This window comes from Perca flavescens, chromosome 1 (assembly GCF_004354835.1).
Source record: "Perca flavescens isolate YP-PL-M2 chromosome 1, PFLA_1.0, whole genome shotgun sequence".
In the NCBI taxonomy this organism is placed as follows: Eukaryota; Metazoa; Chordata; class Actinopteri; order Perciformes; family Percidae; genus Perca; species Perca flavescens.
Genome location: NC_041331.1, coordinates 7,680,647 through 7,700,939, shown reverse-complemented (window position 1 = coordinate 7,700,939; position 20,293 = coordinate 7,680,647). Strand labels below are relative to the sequence as shown.

The window sequence follows — 20,293 nt, the reverse complement described above, 5'->3', positions numbered from 1 at the left end:
ACGAGTCCAAGTCAAGTCTCAAGTCTCTGGCCATCTGATCTGGCCCTAACACTGTATTGTTAAATCTTATGAATTCAAAGCATGTCCTGTAGCTACCATCCATACAGTACAGTATCAAAATCTGTGGTAGGATAACTTTATGGGGTCTACTTAACACATCCCTCTAGCCTTCGGACCTGGTGAAATATTAACATAAGTCTGTCACATCATATGGATACAACTATAAAGATACAATTTGCCCGTTCCCAGCATTAGCACAACACTTTGCGATGGTTAGCTTGTTACCTGTGACGATATATGCTAAATTTAACGTCTCTTTCACTCAAAGAAATGTCTAATGTCGAAGTGGAAATCAAGAGAATAGTGGCAGCGCCACACCAGTTACAGAACAACTCACCGTCAGTCCAAATTACGCACAATGGATGAAATAATGAAATAGTAAATAGGACAGTAACAGAAATATGTGCAGAATTAAGACAGTCAAGACGGCCCAGTGTTTGTGGACCGGGTACACCTTGTTCACTTAATAGCCTACAAATCATCCACGGAATCAATTACGCATCACATGAGTTTGCCCCCCCCGACACAGCGTTTGTTCCTGGAGAAATGGATCCGTGCGTCCTGCCTCCTGTGCGCCATGGATGTCTGAGCCTCAGCAACTACTATAACTACAACTAACTATAAAAATACAATCTGTCTGTTCCCAGTATTAGCACAACACTTTGCGATGGTTAGCTTGTTACCTGTGACGATATATGCTAAATCTCTTTCACATTAGCAAGTGACTGACCTATCTGGGTGCGTTTTGAGATGCCCGATGAAGTTCAACGTTGTTGATCCGGCATCATTTATCTTGGTGCCACACACCTTGCATGTAGCTGTTGGCTTACTGCCACTGTTTACGAAGTTATTGAAAGCAAAACTAATGACAAAAGGCACAACTCCAGGAGGACTTGGTGTCGCCATCATCAATGCATTTTTTTATATGTGAGTGTGCGAACATAGGCATAGCGCATGCGTTACGTTACACATTATGGCAAAGGGCAGGGGACATGCGGCTCGTCATACGTTTCCCCAACGTATATGCGGCAGTAAAAGAAAACAGAAATACATGAATAAATTTAGATTTAAAAAGCAATAATTGCATGAAAACAGGTTGTTGACGAGTCTCGAAGCTCGAGTCCGAGTCAAGTCTGAAGTCTTTTGGGTCGAGTCGCAAGTCAAATCTGAAGTTAGCTGTTTGTGCGACTCGAGTCAGAGTCTCAGACTCGAGTCCCCATCTATGGTGTGTGTGTGTGTGTGTGTGTGTGTGTGTGTGTGTGTGTGTGTGTCAGTGTGTTGGTGTAAGTATATGTGTGTTTGCAGGCATGGATTGGCCATCGGGAGTACCGGGAGATTTCCCAGTGGGCCGGTCTATTTGTGTGGGCTGAATGGGCTGCCTTTTTTTGATCTGCCCATAGAGAGAAGACAGATCACATGATTGGCCAACTTGTGTGTCTTTCATGTGAATTTCGTGCCTAGCCGCCTACGTAGGGCCTACGTACTGTTGCAGGAAATGAGCTGACGAAGGGAGCTGGCTGCAGGACGACTCAATCAATAATCAATAATATAAACTACTGTGATCTGGATTTGAATGTAAGTATGTTTAATTAGGCTAAATATGGATTAAATAAACTGCAGCAACAATGCCACCTTCTACCGCTACGTAGAATTACGTACAGGTGTATGTAAGTAGGCTAATTTCCATTAACAGGCTAATCAAATAAATTGCAAGCCACACTCAAACACTGCAATGTTCCGGTGAATTCTAACGGGCCGTTGGTAAGCACGCAGCGACATGAAGCGAAGCTTATGAATGCTTAGCCTACTACACATGCCTTTTTAATTTCATCTTGTCTCGCAACATAGCCTACGTTGGAGGAAAGGCAACGCTATGGACTGCCAATCTGATGACTGAGGTATTATTCCCACTACCGTTACATGTGGAGCAGGTGTATCATGCTTTATAGCTGTATGAAAAAAACTTGTCTAGTTTATTCCGCTATAATTGTTGAACAAAGTTATTTTAGAACAATTGTTGCTGAGTAACCTAGACATGTGGCAACACATTTTGAGCAGTAGCCTAATATAGAATGCAGTTGCAGCAGAGGCATAGGCTATAGACATGCTTGCTAAAATTCAGATAGCATATAAAGGGTTCAGCCCACCTAAAATGCACAGGGCCAAAGTACTGTAATTGCTGTGATTCTACATTCCCCTAGATGGCGCTGCTTCATGTTGGTTTGCTGGGCCACTTTATGTTGCGTAGCTAAAAAAGATCAAAAAACTATTTTTTTCCTTTTCCCCTCTCATCAAGTGAATCGTTCGATGAAGACAGAGTGAGATAAATATAGTGAAACGGACCACTTAACACACGGGAGAAATCATTTCCAATATTGGTATTAGCTAGTAAAAGTGGTAAGAAGCTTTAGTTATTGTGAACTGCCGATTACACCTTTTTTTTTCCTTTGGAAAAAAGTTTAAGAATCACCGGTGAGTAAAACAGAAGGGAAACTATTTGCTAGCATGCTACCTTAAGTTGATTAAAAATAAAAAGATAAGCTATTCTAATAATTCTAAACTATGTGCATTTGATGTTACTTTGCTAATCCTGTTATGTCCTTTGATAATTAAAAAAAAAACAGTCGGAGATGATTGATATGGTTATCTTTGCTAATTTACCGCTGCAATTTGGAACACCATCTTGTTGCATACATGTGCGTTGTTAATGATGAGATGGCGTAACGTGAATTCATGTATGTTTACTCAGCTACGAGGTTACTCTAACGGGCTAATGTTTGGAGGCTTAATGCCAGCGTAAAGAATGTTTGCAACGCCTTTTGCCGTCCTATTCGTGGCTATATGATTTTAATGAGTTCAGTAACTTTCTAGATTAGACATGCTTAAACCTGTAAAATGTAGCACTTTGCACTATTCACGTGTATATTTACTGACTTTGTCTTAAGTCATATTTGAGGTGGTATGTTAGACAGTGCATTATGCTCATGTTTAAACTGAGTGATATAGAATTGAATTTGAGTTACAGTGATTTTGAATGTGTTAGTGACAAAGCCATGTGCAGCTACTAATTAGATGTTTTGCATTGCTGTATGCAGATTGTTATTTTTGTTGTGCATATTCTGCCACTGTTGAGAGAGAGAGAGCGAGAGAGATTTTCTACAGCGAGCCAGTGATTCAGCGATTCAGCAATTCTGGAGTGTGACCGTAACCAGTGGCCATCAACCCTCCAGTGCACGCTTTTGGATACATCATACAGATACGATTTATGAGATCTCCAACGTTATCACAATCTGCCCGGGTAGTGATTTAAAACAAGGCCTTTTATTCAACAAACCACACAGGATTTGAACTGAAACGCAACTGAGTTGAACATTGAACTAATTGACTGGACAGATTTTTCTTTTAAACTGACTGACTGTTTCGGGGGAATTTCTGATTGTTGTTGTTTTTTCTGTGGGATTCACAATCCTTGTGGAATGTTAAAATAAATGTTTTGATACTGCTTTTGCTATTCAAACAGCGGTCGTAGCCAATTCACTTCAAGAGCCGAACCAAATTCTGATTCCTCGTGCTTAAATATCATTAACAGGTTATTGTGACAATCTCATCGATGCTTTAAGATACGTTAGTTACAAGGGGTGATCACTATACACATAGATCCAGCTGCAGGGAGCAGCAACGTTTCGCCGATGTTATGGGGTTTGCCTGTCTTCGCTATACGTAGCACGACACAATAAGATGCTTCTGTAGCCTTCATGTTAATAGTGCCAAACGACTGTATTATGCTTTTTTTGCTTCCTTTAAAAAAAACTCAACCGGCTTGTTCACTTAACTTGTGTGGTTAGCTTCAATGTGACGCAGAAGTTTGCATGGTCTCATGCTATCATTTGCTAGCACCTCCTTGCAGACCACACACTGCGGCAGAAGAGCAGCCTCGGACCCCGACCAGGTGAAACCTAACTTTAAGTACTCAGGATCATATTTCATACATTTTTTGCTGGGTCCTGTCTCCTCCCGTAATGCTGTGTTAGGAAACGACGCATTTTAAAGCTAATACACGCACGCACAATTAACGATATCAATAGAGATGCATACAGATTTGTACAGATGTGGACCGTTATGTTTTCTTCATGTATTGAAAACCGCTGATTTAGAGTACTTTACCTGGGGTCCACAAGAGTTGCGACACTGAGAGCAGTAATTTTTTCAACAATGGCAAACTTATCATTCAGAGTACTTTGCACATTACTGGCCAGTTTCTGCGCCAAGTGGTTTGCCATTGTTGTACAAAGTCTGCTGGTACGATGTCTTAACATCTTAACCATGGGAATGACTTTGGAGCCAGACACTCGTTTTTCTTCAGACAATTCGACAGCGGCTGGATTGAATGGCTTCAGAATAGAGCCCTGCACGGGCCAAAAACTCCAGCCCTAACCCGGTGTTCTGACGGAACACCATACCCATCAGAATGGGATACCTTCGGTTAATGCGCATGCGCAGCAGTGAAATTTGTGGAATTGCGCATGCGTTAAATTCAAACCATCATTTCAGCATACCTAAGATTACAAGCGGTAAGTGTTGGTGTATTCGGTAAGTGTTGGTGTATTATATCGAATATTACATAGACATTACCTAATTGCATGCCTTGTACAATCACAAGAGACGTTTTCAATATATTATTTTTAGCAAGTGTAGTCGTAAAGTTGCGTAATGTCCTGTTAAAACGTTAAATCTGTTGTTAACTCGAGGTTCAGATTACAAGCGGTAAGTGTTGGTGTATTATATCGAATATTATATACACATTACCTAATTGCGTGCCTTGTACAATCACAAGAGACGTTTTCAATATATTATTTTTAGCAAGTGGAGTTGTAAAGTCGCGTAATGTCCTGTTAAAACGTTAAATCTGGTGTTAACTCGAGGTTCTAGCGTTTGGCGCCATCTGACCGAGATTAAACACATCGACTAATGTTTTGCTTTTAAATGATTAATGCTTATTTTTCTGCATCTGTAGTTTAACCATGGAAAATAAGTGGGAGGACATTTTCATTTACCTTTTAAAGGGTTCATACCCTGCAGAGTTAAATAAAGGGCAGAAGCAAAGCCTAAGGAAATACTCCTCGAAATTCAGGATTCACGGTCAGTATTTACAATCAAAATACGTCTATAATACTGACAGGAATATGCACGTGTTCATATTTTGTATTATTTATTATCATTGGTTATGTCAATATTCCTTAAAGATGGAGAACTACTATTTGGCAGTCACAGAAGAGTCATAAAGACAAAGGAGTAGGTTATGAATTTATTTAAAGAATTCCATGCCTCACCTATTGGAGGACATACAGGAACCTTAAAAACACAAGCTGCCATGTGTTCACGGTTCTACTGGTATGGCATGACAGTGGACATTGACAAATGGGTATGTAGTTTATCTGTTCATCCATAAGCCAAAATTTGTATTTTTATACATCTATATCTACATATTAATATCTATGTGAAACTTTGTAATTCAAGCTTTTTTTTTTTTTCCAGATATCTGTATGTGACCAATGTCAACATTTGGGACCATCCCTGAATGCAGTTCAAACTCTGGACTGCATCAAGGTCACCATCTTTTTTAATCAACTAGATTTTAACAAAGCTAAGCATTATTTTATTTAATCTATTATGCATTCAAATCACTAATAGGTATCTGCTGTTTGGGAGCTCATCGGAATTGATCTCACTGGCCCACTCCAAAAAACATCTACTGGGTATCAGTATATATTGACAGTCACTGACTATTTTTCCAAGTGGGTGGAGGCCTTTCCTCAAAAGACAAAGTCTGCATTGGAAGTAGCCAAAGACCTTTGTACAGTCATTTATAGACATGGCTGCCCTAAGCGCATACTGTCAGACCAAGGACGGGAGTTTTTCAATCAAGTAAGCTTCACTTTATGCATTTTGTTCTGATGATGTCATTTGTAATTTGGTGCTCAACAAATAAAGATTTATTGATTGAAATATTTGACAGAAGTACTATAAACCAAATGAAAATAATGTTCTGATTTTTTTATTTTAGATCAACAGCACACTTTGTGAGCTGCTCTCTATTGAGAGGAGTGTTACGGCTGCTTACCATCCCCAAACAAATGGGCTTGATGAGAAAACCAATGATAACATCAAACGGTAAGCATTCATTATTCTTGCGTTTATTTTCAGGGTTTTGTTTATTTGGTAGCTCTTCTGATCATTATTACCAGAGTGTATTGAAAGTTGGTAGTTTCTGTCTTGAAATACCTTCATTTAGAAATAATTCAAAAAATTATTTTCCTAGGGCACTTAAAAAGCTTGTTAATGATCAGCAGGATGACTGGGACCAGTACCTAGATGCAAGTCTTTTTTCACTGAGTTCCAAGATACAAACCACAACAAAATTCTCACCATTTCTTTTAATGTATGGGCGAGAAGCTAGGTTTCCATCAGAAGTGCCTGTTGAACTGCCGGTAGGTTTCTTTTATGTCTTTTTCTTGAAAATGGCTTTCTGTTAGGGCCAAGCATCATGTGACCAAACATTTTAACAGATAGGCTTAGATAATATAGGTTAAACCAGTAGGGCTGTCACTTTACGTTTGAAAATTGATATTTGGCGTTTAAAATGGAAACGTCTTTAGACATGGAAAATCGATTTTACAATCGATTCAATGAACACTTATGCCTCAAAAATCAAACAGAATTTTTTCACAAAAGTGACAGCCCTATAAACCAGTATGATTTGAGGTTGCATTACCCAAAAAGGTGCCACTGCTCCTCTTTCTTCTTGCTCAGGTTTTCTGAATATCCCAACCACAATATATTTTCCTGTAACTCACAGATCCAATTAGATGCAGTAGTAATATATAAATGCAGATATATTGCCCATGAAGCTCAGCTTTATTGGAAAAATGTTTAATATTTTATTGTAGATTAATTTAGTGTAAAACTCTATACTATGAAATGTACAAGTCATTATCTATTTTGTTGTAGCTTTCAACAATAATACTCCCTGAAGACTGCAGTGAATTTCTCAGGGACAGTCAGAGAATGCAAGAGAGCACAAGAGAAAAGGTCGAGGAGAATATTGCACGGTCACAAAAAAAATGACTTCAGAAAAAGTACAGAAATGTGGAGTTTCAAGAGGGCGATGAAGTACTCTTACTGAACATGAGAAAGAGAAGCAGGAAAGGAGGGAGAATGGAAGCAGACTACACTGGAACCTACACAATTAAGGAGATTTCCGGAAAGACAGCAACTTTAAAAACACCACAGGGTGTCTGTCTTAAAACAAAATATAACATCAGTCACCTGAAACCTTATAAAAAAAGTAGTGCCAGCTTTCAGGTCCCAGCTCAAGCCAGCTCTCAGGTCCCAGCTCAAGCCAGCTCTCAGGTCCCAGCTCATGCCAGCTCTCAGGTCCAAGCTCAAGCCAGCTCTCAGGTCCCAGCTCAAGCCAGCTCTCAGGTCCAAGCTCAAGCCAGCTCTCAGGTCCCAGCTCAAGCCAGCTCTCAGGTCCCAGCTCAAGCCAGCTCTCAGGTCCCAGCTCAAGCCAGCTCTCAGGTCCAAGCTCAAGCCAGCTCTCAGGTCCAAGCTCAAGCCAGCTCTCTGGTACCTGTTTGGAGTAGTGCTTAAGAACAAGGTGCAATAGAAACTCATAAGTTAGTTCCGACCTGTTGGTCGTTGGTTTAGACCAGTTGGTCATCAAGTTGCATGTTTCTCCCATGACCCGTTCCTGGTCATGGTTGCATGTGTTCTTTGTTGAAAATGTAAATGGAACAGTTTTTCATCTAAATATTAACAACACTAATTTGAAACGTTCTGTGTTGCAGTCCAAAAACTTTGGTCTTCTAAAGATACAGGACAAGTGGAAGCAGTCGTGGGACCATACAAAATTTATGATGCCTCTTTAAGAACACTATCGGGACACGGCTGGCTTTCAGATGAGGTGAAAGTACATCCATGTGATATACAAGTTTAATGTTTCAGTGCTGTATCAAATTAAATTACTAACAACTTTTTTTGTTTACACAGATCATTGATGCATACCTGCACTGCATTATGAAATTAGCCAAGGTAATAAATGAAATTTCACTCCTTTTCTGTGTTTTCATTCTGTTGTTAGAAATACTGGATTTTAACAGACCAATACTGTTACAGATACCTGTGCATTGTTTGGACGCTGTACTTGGGTCCTCTGTCTTTCATCATGGCCGTTTCAGAGTTGTTCAAAAGGTAATATGGTTTTATTACAGACTATGTAACCTTATACACATGCATGTTGGAACTTTGGATATTAAGTGCTCTCTTTTATTTTCAGATGAAGTTACCCACAGCCTCAACTTGGATTTGTCCTGTAAACGTTGGAGGTCACTGGATTTTAGTGGTACCTTTCTTGATTCTATATTTACCACAAACTTTATTGGTAGTTTTTGGTGTGTCTATAAAATATTTATGGATTGTTTTAGGATTAATTGATACATTTTTTTAAATTTCAACAGATTGTCAAAATGGATGAAAAATCCCTCCTTGTGATAGACCACCTCGGTAATGAAAATATGTACCAGAGAAAAATTCTTCGGAATTGGATGTGATGTAAAACCAGCCTTTCTTACTGTTTTTTTAGACTTATGTACTTGAATATGTTTCTGAACTAATGACTTGTACAATAACAGAAATTTTTGGAAGACAAGAAGTCAGTGAAGGCCCGTGGACGATCCAAACTGCAAAACACAATCTGCAGCAGGACGGCTCTAGTTGTGGAGTCTTAATTTTGATGGTATGGATATTATTGATATATGTAATTGGGGTGAATGTGTGTTACTTTACACTTACACTGACTCTTTGTAGTTTGCAGAGCTCATTCTCCAAGGTAGAAGTATCTGCGTTGCTCAAACAGACACAGAGGAGGTCTCAGCCGCAAGAGTCAAAATTGCAGTTTACTCTTCTGGAATGCAAAGGTATCCATTAATTATCCATGTCTGACTTGTCCTTTGACAAGAGACTATATTTAGGATAAATTGTGCTAAAGTCTTGCAGCAAATTTCTTTAAATGAACATTGCTTGTGTTGAACTATTTTTGTTTTTCATTTAAGATGGTGTGGAAGATCTCTGTGTTTCCTGCAACATGTTGCAGTTTGATGCTGAGGAGGATTTCACAGAGATGGTAATAAGACAATAGGTTATATATTGACAAACTGGCAACTTTCACTATCCATCCACTCAGCTTTTTAAGGCTGAGCAATTTTATCGATTCTGCGATATAAATTGATATTTTCCTCCCAAGAAAGTATTGATTTTTATGCCGCGAGTAGCGATACATAAGTCCCATTCCAATCCCCCGTGTTTACCCCCGTTCTCGTTGCAGGAAGAGTGATTTGGTCAGCCAGCCGCTAGTGTCGCTGTAGAGCAGCCAACGTCAACTTGCCCTCCGCCAAAGCTTTTAGTCTGGCCCCCAGAATAATCATGAATTCACAAAATGTAAAGAGGAAAAAATGCATTCTGTTATTTATCATTTCAAGCATTTAGAGCAAAAACCCAGCCCCCTGTATTTACATCTCTATTCACATGCCGGGATTCTGTAGCCTACAGCGATGCCCGAGCTCCACACACACGGCTGAGCCGAGATGTGTGTGCGTTAAAACACACACACAGCTGAGCCGAGATGTGTGTGCGTTAAAGGTTAAAACACGCAGCACCTGACTGGGAACGATACAGAGTTACCAACGGCCGCTGGGGCAGATGAACTCACGCTGGTCTCTTTTCTGTAAATAGGCTACAATTAAACCTTTGTGAGTAGAAAGTCAATACTTATCAATGCACTCACCTGTGTAGACCGGCATAAACATGTAGAAAGCGATATTTCAATCTGCTCAGTCCACCGCGCTGTTTTATGCAAACAAAGCTCTACTCTGCAAATAGCGAATTTTTACAAACAAGCTAAAACAAAAGCTGTCGGTTTGTAGTCTAACTGTTTATCTTAGGTTGCCGGGAATCTGGAAATTCTGACACATTTTTGTAAACCTCTTTGACAGTGACATGTTTACCTGACAACAGCCTCTTTCTGCAAGCATTTTCCACCAATCAGGACGCTACATACTACAATAATGTTTCCGTAATCACAGACTTTAACTATCACTCCTCAGGCATCACCTGTGTCTTCTGGAGTTTCTGACAAAGCAAATCAGGCTGAATTGTGTTAAATGCACTGGAGAAATCAAAGAACATTATCCTCAGTGCTGCCTGCTTTGTCCAGATGACAGTGGGTTGGTTGAAGCAGGTGGATGATGGCATCTTCAACACCAACTTCACTATGTTAAGCAAACTGCAGGGGGTCCTGATATGTTATAGTTTGCTTAATCAGGTTGGGCAACCGGAGTCTCTCCAGGACCTTCATGATGAGGGATGTCGGCGCAACAGGTCTATAGTAGTTGATGACTGATGGGTGACTTTTCTTTTAACTGGAACAAGGCAGGATGTCTTCCACAACACTGGAACCTTCTGGGTTAGGCTAAGTTTAAAGAGGTGCTGTAGCGATCCATCTGGACCTGCAGCCTTGTTCCGGTGTTGTGCCGAATGTCGACCCCCCATTAAATAAAATGTTCTCAGGACTGGTATGGCCTTGTAAGATGTCATGGTGTCTTCTGGGACAGTCCACTCTTCTGTAGTAGTCAGTAATCAGCAATCTGAAATTCCTAACTGCTTTCACTAAAGCAGGCAATACAGGGATCCTTGAAAAAATGTACATTACAATAGTCTTAACTATGGCTATTTAAGGCTCTTGTAGCAGTAAGAAGAAATGTATTTCTTCTTACTGCTAGTAAAGCTGAAAAAGTTCGTAACAATTCTTAAATGCTTCATTGATTATACATTGCACTTCTAAAGTTAATTTTTTAAATTTTGTCTTTAAAGGTGCAGTGTGACATATGCTTAAGATGGACGCACAAGGAGTGTACCTCTGCAACCCTTGCCTCAGAGCATTTCAAGTGTGTTAAGTGTGTGTTAAATGCATAATGTTTGCTTCAAACTGTTAATAATTTCCATGTTGTACATATTGTAAAATATGTACCTATTTGAAATTTATATAAAAATATTTTTCAACCAGTCTATCAACAATGAATGTTTTTATAATTTATTTTCTTTTAGTAAGATACACACAAATAGGTTATGAAGGGGTATGCTGGTAAGTGTGAAAACAAACAAAAAAGGATACCCCAACACTTAATTTTCTATGAAGCAAGACTTATCGAAACACTGGCTATCAAAACAGCATACCCCTTTGTAAACTGTATTTTTGTTAAACAAGGGACTATCAAAACAGCATACCTCTTTATAAACTGCATTTTTATTAAACAAGGGGCTATCAAAACAGCATACCCCTTTATAAACTGTATTTTTATTAAACAAGGGGCTATCAAAACAGCATACCCCTTTATAAACTGTATTTTTATTAAACAAGGGTCTATCAAAACAGCATACCGTTCACAAACACTGGTACACTGTTTTGACAAAGTAGGCTAAATTGACAGACCCCGCTATAAACTCAACTTCCGGTATGCTATTCTGACAAAGTATGCTACATCGACAGAACACCGGCCCTGGCCCGTGGTGTTCAAGCCCTACCCGACCTCAACCTGACAACGGCTGCAATTTTTTCAGCCCGAACCCGGCCCGACCCTAGACCAACATCAATCACTTTAAGCTCTCTCTGACGTGCGCGCTCTTTGATGCGCTCTCTCTCTCTCTCTCTTTCTGACGCGCGCTCTCTGATGCGCGCTGTATCTGCTACACACGCAAACACACACACGTCACACCTTCTCCATAAACAACATGAAATCAAGGAGAGGGCCAACTTTTCCTGCTACAGATTCCCCACCGTGGTCAGAAAACACATGGGAGACACTTTGTTTCTGTCACTATGACTCTAGAGTCGCTACTCGCTCCGATCGCCGGCACTCTCTCACTTCTCCCTCTACCACACACTCCCCACACACACACACATGCGGCTTGACGCACACACCAGCGCACAAGTATAAACATCAGGCCACTTACATAGGCTACGGCGAGAGCTCTGCGTGGAGCCTCCGCACAACTGTAAAACGGCCTTAAGATGGGCACAATGAGGAGAGAAGCTAAAATAAGCCAGAGTCCGACCTGAGCACGATCTGTAAAAAAAAAAAAAAAAGCCCGAGCCCGGCCTGAATGGGCCCTGACAGGCTTGCAGGGCTCTACTTCAGAACCAGCAGACACTGCTGGATGGAGTCGTATTCTTCTGCTGAAATTGGAGTGATGTCATTGGTCAGATTAGCCAAAGGCCCTAGCAGGTCATGAATCCTCTGCAGCATGGCATAGGTGCTATTCCACCTTGTATCCACCTCTTGAATTAGCTTCAGCAAAGGTCTACCCATCTGTAGCTGGATTTCACACAGTTTTTCTTTGGCAGTTGTGCTGCATTTAGAAAGATGTACAATGCAGTGTGCACAAGACCGCATTTCTTCCAGGTCAGGGGTTAGAGCAAGGGATCTCTTCACCACAAGATTTAAAACATGTACGAAACAGGGGACTTGGCGGAGATGTAATAGATTAGCACATGCAATCATGTAGAAGACGCTATTGAAAGTTTGCTGGCGATTAATGAAAACAGCCACGGTGTGACAGTGCACTCCTCAACTTAATGTAATAAAAACTAAGGACATAAGTATTGATTTTTGGCATACGCCCTTTACCACTCTGAGTACTATCATCAAGGAACAGGCTGTAGTCTCTGTAGAGCAGTGGTTCTCAAACTTTTTACACCACGTACCACTTCAGAAAATATTAGGCGCTCTAAGTACCACAATTATGGCCCTCGTTAAAATAGAGTAGCACAGGCTTACCCTATTCAGCTATGGACAGGTCACGCAGAAGGCAGGTTTATTCCTAAAACATTATGTATTGTTGTCAGCCATAGCCATGCTGTACTTCCTCCGTCCCGCTCTGACTCAAAATTTGAGGTAACTCGGGTCATATATCCTTGCGGTTTTGCATCGTTTGCTGCTAGCAGGCGCTGCTTAAGTTGCCAACTAACACTTGTGCTCGTCCACTATAGTTTCAACAGGGCTGCTCAAAATATTCTCATCAGCACTTTTCATCCTAATATTTCCTGGAGCCACAATTGCACTGTGAGGAATCAGCAGGAAGAATGGGAAGACTGTTGGATCACTTGGACAGCAAACATTTTGTTACCAAGTTGAATATCCAAATGTCTTCATAAAAGCTCTGTTTTTCAAACAATATGTTCCAAATGAGATTAAACATTGGCTTATAAAGCCCTGTAAATAAACATATTAATAATAATAATAATAATAATAATATCCTGAGGTGGCAGAATCACACTTCTCCTACTCATGTTTCAAATAGACAACATACAGTTAAAAAATAGCATATTATCAAAATATGGCCAAATATTGGCTACCTGAGTAAACACAGTCAGAAAATAACATTTCTGGCACATAACTTCCCTGTTAAAAAAGAGAACTATAAGGTTTTCAGTTTCCAGTTTCCACTTCATGCTTAGCTAAGCTAATTGCTGCTGACTGTAGCCTAATGCTGTGTTCATAGAACAAGCGACACCTGACATTTGTCGCTGTGTGACGGTGTCACATGGTAAAAAGTTCTCTCCTCAACCTTTTTCAGCGCTGCAATGAGGCAGTGAAGCATCACAATCAGCACACAGCCCGCTATGGTACTGTTTTATTTAGCTTAGTTAGCTGATGCTATGCTAAATTTCAGTGTATTGCAATGCACACGGTGATGCAATAGGGCAGCAAAATGTGATACAAAATGTTCATTTGAGCAACACTTCGACGGTGACCCAGCAACAATGCAAATCAAAACAACTATGTTATAAATGTGGCTGTAATAACCCTTTAAAATGACCGTTGAATTGCAATGCGTTTGAGTTTAGATTATTTCGTCACACATACTCAATTTTGAATTTCAACAGATCATTAGAGATTAAATATTACATTAATTACATGTTTTATGTTATCCTATGGCAGCCCTAGTGTGATGTGTGTGCATGTGTATGTGTCACAGTGCTTTCTATGTTTTTTAGCAGTAAGCTTTTAGACGAGAGAGGAGATAAGGGGTTACTATGGACGGTCACACTCCAGTAGTCTGATAGATAAATGCTGGGGGGTCTGATCTGATCCTCACTCACACTCTGCCCTCACCACATTTCATTTAATCTTTACAAACCACTTGGCAGCTTATTCAGTCCAAAAGGTTACCTCGTCCTATAAATGGGCTACTACCGATGCCTGAGGATGTCATCCAAACTGGAGAACTCAAAAGCAATATTTATTTCTTACTTGTTCTGACCATATATTTACTGAGTATATTTACTGAGTATAGACGTGCATGCAGCATATTTTATGTGTGAGAGTGAATAAAGCAGTAGCTAATTTAGAGAGAGTCACATAACAATGGACATATGGGGCCTTTCCCATTTCTTAAATTTGTACTTCCTCGACTCCTCGATCCTCCGGCTTGTGACCCGGAAATCGTTTTCAGTGTGCCATGTTGAAGGACGTCCCAATTCCTAAAATGCACATCGAGGAGTGAGGATCGAGCATCGAGGAGGCTCCTCCTCCGAGTTAAAATTAAGGATACACGGATGTATCCTTGAAGAAGACTTTTCACCCGCCGCATGTAAACATAGAGGCGTGCCAGAGGAAGAGAGAGAGAGGGAAAAGGGGAGCGAGATAGAGAGAGAGAGAGAGAGAGAGAGAGAGTGATAATATCCGCTACATGGTCTAATGTTACGGATCGGGCCTTATAGTAGGCCCTCTGTCCTACATGACTACAGCATGGCTCCTGGAGCAAGTTGATCATTGGTTTGATCTCATGTCGCCTCGCCATCCATTTATTGCCCTGAGCAGGCTCAAGATAGAGGAGTACCAACAGGCCATCGCCTTTCTCCAGGACATTGTTCATCTGTTCCGTGGGATCAAGGTTGGTCAAAAGTAAGGTTGGAAGCCTGTTGGGTGATAATGGCAACAACATCCATTCTGGCCATACAGGAAGAGATGCTGACACAAGAACGTTGAGAATCACTCAGAATCATATCTGTGGGGCAGTTCCTCACCACCATCAGGTCTGGGAGCTACCAGGAAGGCAACAGTATGTTTTGGGCAGACTTCCTGAACACCTAGAAGATTGCTTTCTTTTTGTTATATAAATGATTATTTAAGCAACTGTATGTAAATAGGTTTTAGGCTTGTGTTGAGTTTTGTCTTATGTATTGTGTTTACTTTTGTTACAGTATGTTGTAAGTATGAATGCTATCAATGTAAGTTGTTGTTGTTCCTTTGATGTACGTATGTTTTTATGTTTTTGCTGTTCTTGTGATGTACTGTAATGGATGAATGTAATTCAGTTAATGTAATATTCTAGAGTAGCTTCTGTTTAAGACTGACAGAAGCTAATGAGAATCGTAATAAACAAACAAGCAAACAAACAGTGGAGCAAAATACCACCCTGTCAGTCAGATTGGGACAGCTGATGGCAGTGAACAGAGCAGCACCTGAACTCACAAAAACTGAGAAATGCATTATCTTCCATCTTGCCAGTTACACCGTCCACAACGTCATCAGGTTTGCCGGATGCAAAATTGCAACAAAGCACAATGTTGACAGTCCTGCTGGAGAAGACGGCATCTTAGTAAACCTAAAAGACTTCAAGGCAGCTGAGGAGGGAATCCACATTGTCTGCAGAGGAGACATTGGCAGGTTGAGACCATGACCTTGACATGACTTTTTCCATTGTCGGTCAGGAACAGGGGTTCGTATTGCCACGCATGAGGACACCGTTGCAGGTCCCGGGTCATAGAGGATAGAAGACAGAAAGCAGTGTTAGTTTGTGAAATGACAATCGGAAGGAAGAGCAAGCAATTTGTTGGCCGAGCGTCAGCAAACTATTGATCATTGTAGATCCCCCCGCAAAACAAATAAAGGATCCGCATCTGTAGACAATTTGAGGGCAACTGACGTCTCCATTCAGCTTTGAACTCTGCAATAGAAATGGTCCGCCAGTGTGCACATTGTAGAAATCGTGCAATTGTGTAGTCATTTCAATCAGGAGAGACTTCCTTGCAAATATGAACATATTTATTGTACAGACAAAATATAAAATGTGCAAAGTCTCTGGAGACTCCATCAAATCCATATGTTATAAAGGGGTAGTGAAACCCAAACATATTCCCCGATGGAGTCCAGACGCTGGTGGTGGTGATGAAGGTGCAGAGGAACCAATCGAGAGTGCCAATTAGCTGACGATACGTGGGTGAGACAACCGGTGGTTGAAGGTGAGGAGGCGGGACGCACTCTATTCCTGAAACGACAACTGACAACCGCAGAGGAGAGAGCAGATTTAAAATAGGATAATCATGCTGTGATTGGCTTGTGAATGGCTGAATCTGATTGGTTTAACTAACAATGAAACAGCTGAATCTGATTGACTACGGACAAGTGAATGCCATGGAACAGCTGATCAATTAGGAGTGATGAAAAAATGAATTTGAATTCCATTTCTTGAAGTATCTTGAAATGCTTCATGTCCCTAAAATCAGTACAACCTAAGCTAAAGTTATGCAAGTCAATAAACATTAAAGTCAATAAAGTATTATCATGTCATAAATAAAATCGGACATGGGTTTTAATCAAATTAAACTAACAACATATTTATCCGTAAGATTTCTAAATGTAGAAACATGAAAATATTAACACTCCATGATCTTTATTTTCTTTTTTTGGGATTTTATGTGCAAGTGTAAAGGCATATTGACAGTTTAATCTGCAGTAGAAATGGTCTGCCTGCAATTCTGCACTGGACGTCATGTATTGAGTGATGACGTCATCACGAGCCACAACGTGATGACAGGAGAGATTAAGCCTTGCAAAAAAAAAAATGCAAGCTCTAGCTGTTATATTTGAGATAGATTTAAACAGGATCATGTAAACGACGATTATCTAAGCGTTAGTCTCGCATTGCCAGACCTTCCTCCACAGCGCTGCGCAGGAGGGCCTGGCTAGTCCACACAGCATTACCGGGATGGGAGAAAAACGTGCTGCGGTTTATTGGCATTTCTTTAAACTAAAAATGGTTCATAAAGCTCAACTTGGATCACTACTGACAGGAGCGCTGACCATACATGGTTTTGGTGGTGTGAGGAAACCGGAGCAGCCCAACACAAACACAGGGAAAACATCCCATCTGAAAGAAGCTCTCTTGTTTTTTTTATTTTTTTTTATTTAATGTTTATTTGACAGGGACAAATGCATAGAACATTGCTTTATAAAGAATACAAAGTAGATGCCATGCATACAGGTTTATAGCCATGACTAATTTGCAACCCCTGTCCCTGGTTTGGTTTGACTATGTCCTTGGTTGTCCGTTGTCCTCTACCACCCATCTGTCTGACTTCTATATCCCTCCATCTCTTTCAACCCCGCTCTCTCAGTTTTTCTCTCATCCAGTCTCACTGTGGTAGCCTGGAGGCTGGCCAGCTTTGTGTTTTTCAGGGCTCTACTGGCTTGCCTCTACACTATCAAATATTTACCAGGGACATAGATAGATAGATAGATAGATAGATAGATAGATAGATAGATAGAGAGACGTGCATCTATCTATTAATCTATTCACTTAATGCTCTGCTTTAATAAATTAGGTCTGATGCAGAATTTTGATTGATTTGATTTGCTATGATTGTTTGTATAGACACTCCCGGATTCCCTGATGCAATGATAAACATTAACTCAACACTAGGTCACAGAAATGTGTTCCTGAAAACGTGTGGAATGAGAAATAAGCTATGCAGTTGCTAAATCTGTCTTCATTTTAGATAGACAACTGTCAGTTTGAAAGATTTTCAAGAAGCAGGGAGTCAAGCTGGATGCCCCTGATTTGCATTAAGTGGCCTAGATTCAACTTTATGCAAATGAGGAGCAGACAACTCAACGCCCCGTCTCTCGAAAGTCGCCATGGCACTACCAGAATGCTGCCAATGGAAACGTACCTTGAGTCAGACGCTGAACTGAAACATAATCTGGAGGCGCATTTTCTCACATCTGCTTTTTGGGGATTTGTTTTGGCTGAAATAGCCACATGAGAAACTCGCATGAGACTGATATAAACAGTGAAAATGACAATCACTAACTTTGAGACCAAATTTGCAGGCCAGTGATTTCAGTGATAAACACATCTTGACTGTGTACATTGTGATTTCAAACAAATTGACCATTGGTTTATCTCAAGCCTATTTTAAGACAGAACTTTGGGCAATTTTGCTAAACCCCAGATTACATTCAGTGTAATATTAGTGTTGAGTGGTAAAGTTGCATTGCTTTTTTTACATGTATGTACAAGTTGTATGGTTAAGACAGCCCAGCCCTTAAGAGTTATGTCCATATTAAAGGATTACGCACTTCAAGATTAACGTCTGATGCCATGTTGAGTACCAATGCAATGAATGCAATGTGCCCTTTATACAGCAAGGTGGAACGAAAGGCTGTGGATGTTGACTTTTATGCAGGAGTCCACAATTACAGTCCTGCAGTTAATAATTGTCTTTTTACTAACATAAACGTAGCTATTCTGTAGTTGCTATGCACAGATAATAATAAGAATATGGGAAAGAATGTGGGCATTGGATGTGGAATAATGTCATTGAATCCAGGATTTTGCAAATATCAACACTCTTTTCTGGCAATAGGGTTGGGTTAAGGTTAGGGAAAGATTGTGATATTGGCAAATAAACCATGGTTAAAGGGGCGCTATGCAGTTTTGACAATTTCTTTGCTTTTTGCTTGCAGGTTTCTCTATAGAGCTCCCCCTACAGCTTTAGAATAGATATTTGGCAACACTGTCGCAAAAACTTTTTTGTGACTCTTTTTATCCCGTTTGAATTTTGAATTGAGCCAAATCTGATGTTCGTCAATTTAAAAGATAATTTTTCAATCGAAGAAAGTCTCAGTTAGCCGTAGGTTTGTCATATGACCACTTAGTTTTGTGTGAAACCGCTCATCTCTTGTCTCACACAATTTACGTCACCTAGCTTGATGCTCAACTTGATCGCTACCACAACACATGTAACGTTATATTACCTGATGTGTGTTTATCCAGTGAAGTGTTTTCAGCAGATAAGCAAAAGAACAAGCAAGACCCTCTGCTCATTTTAGTAACGTTACATCCCCGGTATGAAACACACAGACATCGTAGCTTCAGCAACTTTGAAGTGCGTAGTCTTTCTAATTACGTACTTTCATAGTCTTATACTTCAACAGTTTAACAATAAACTGAGACTTTCTTGACTTGCGAAATTATCTATTAAACTAATGAACATCATATCTCTAATTCATGGCTTAATTCAAACGGGATCAAAAAATAATTTGTCTTTCCCCATTCACTACCGTTCATATTTTTTCAAAGTAAATGTCCCATGGCGGTCCACCGGAAAGGGAGGGACTTTGCCTCTCTATAACGATGGCCCAAATAACTTGTGTCACACCCGTTGTTTGTTTGTTTATTTTTTTTCTTTGGCACGAATATGTGTAGTAGGGTATGCCTATAATTTATTCGTTCATAACGATAGGCTTGAAACGTCATACTGACAACGGTTCATTGTATGATATTGCAGGGGTCAACTTCAACCGCCTCGCCTGAGTTTGCTGCCCAGGCGATTGGCACAACTAGTTTAAAGCCTAAAACTCCACGGGGGAGAAATCAGAAGGGGGGGAAGGGCGCAAGATCCAAGGACCTGGACCCTGATAACCAGAGGAGGCTGAATGAGCTGCAGGAGCGGCGCACAGCTGAAATGAAGGTTAGTTTATTACCAGACAAGCAGGTAAGATTTCAGATACCCTTGATTTTGCTTCTGACAATAAAACAACTTATGATTTTTTTGGAGGAAAAACTTAATTCTCTTGAGCCTGGGCAGAAAGACAAGTTACTGGAGAAAATTCTGAACAGGACACCAGGAATTATGTTTGACGTCATTGCTGGAGGTACCCCCGCACTCTGACCAAGACCGAGCTGCTCTCCACTGGTGCACTTGCAGAAATTGCAGGGAGATGGACACAGACATTGAAAGAGTATGCTGTTGGCAATCCCCGCAACACTGTATTAGCCAGATGGCCTACATGCAGTACAACATTTTGGATGAGGGTGTATTGCGGCTGGC

At 40.5% G+C, this 20,293-nt stretch overlaps 1 protein-coding gene across 2 annotated transcripts; it reads left to right on the top strand.

The window, feature by feature from the left end:
- The first annotated feature begins 1,677 nt into the window (after positions 1-1,677).
- Positions 1,678-11,101, top strand: LOC114556739 (sentrin-specific protease-like). Of its 2 annotated transcripts, XM_028579775.1 has the most exons (14): positions 1,678-5,199; positions 5,304-5,482; positions 5,596-5,667; positions 5,752-5,985; positions 6,125-6,231; positions 7,908-8,023; positions 8,110-8,151; positions 8,236-8,310; positions 8,396-8,461; positions 8,577-8,622; positions 8,751-8,854; positions 8,933-9,035; positions 9,171-9,241; positions 10,987-11,101. In XM_028579775.1, the coding sequence occupies exons 4-14, from the start codon at positions 5,933-5,935 to the stop codon at positions 11,086-11,088; spliced, it is 885 nt and encodes a 294-aa protein (XP_028435576.1). In that variant the 5' UTR covers positions 1,678-5,199; positions 5,304-5,482; positions 5,596-5,667; positions 5,752-5,932; the 3' UTR covers positions 11,089-11,101. The 2 variants fall into 2 exon arrangements, with proteins under 2 accessions (XP_028435576.1, XP_028435584.1); XM_028579783.1 differs by lacking the exon at positions 10,987-11,101 and having other exon boundaries at positions 8,926-9,035; positions 9,171-9,278.
- Positions 11,102-20,293: the final 9,192 nt, after the last annotated feature.

Coding starts and splice junctions, on each gene's coding strand:
- LOC114556739 (XM_028579775.1), top strand. CDS start 5,933: ATGGCTGCCCTAAGCGCATACTGTCAGACCAAGGACGGGAGTTTTTCA. Junction 8,152..8,235: donor GCATTATGAAATTAGCCAAG/GTAATAAATGAA, acceptor ATACTGTTACAG/ATACCTGTGCATTGTTTGGA. Junction 9,036..9,170: donor TACTCTTCTGGAATGCAAAG/GTATCCATTAAT, acceptor TTTTCATTTAAG/ATGGTGTGGAAGATCTCTGT.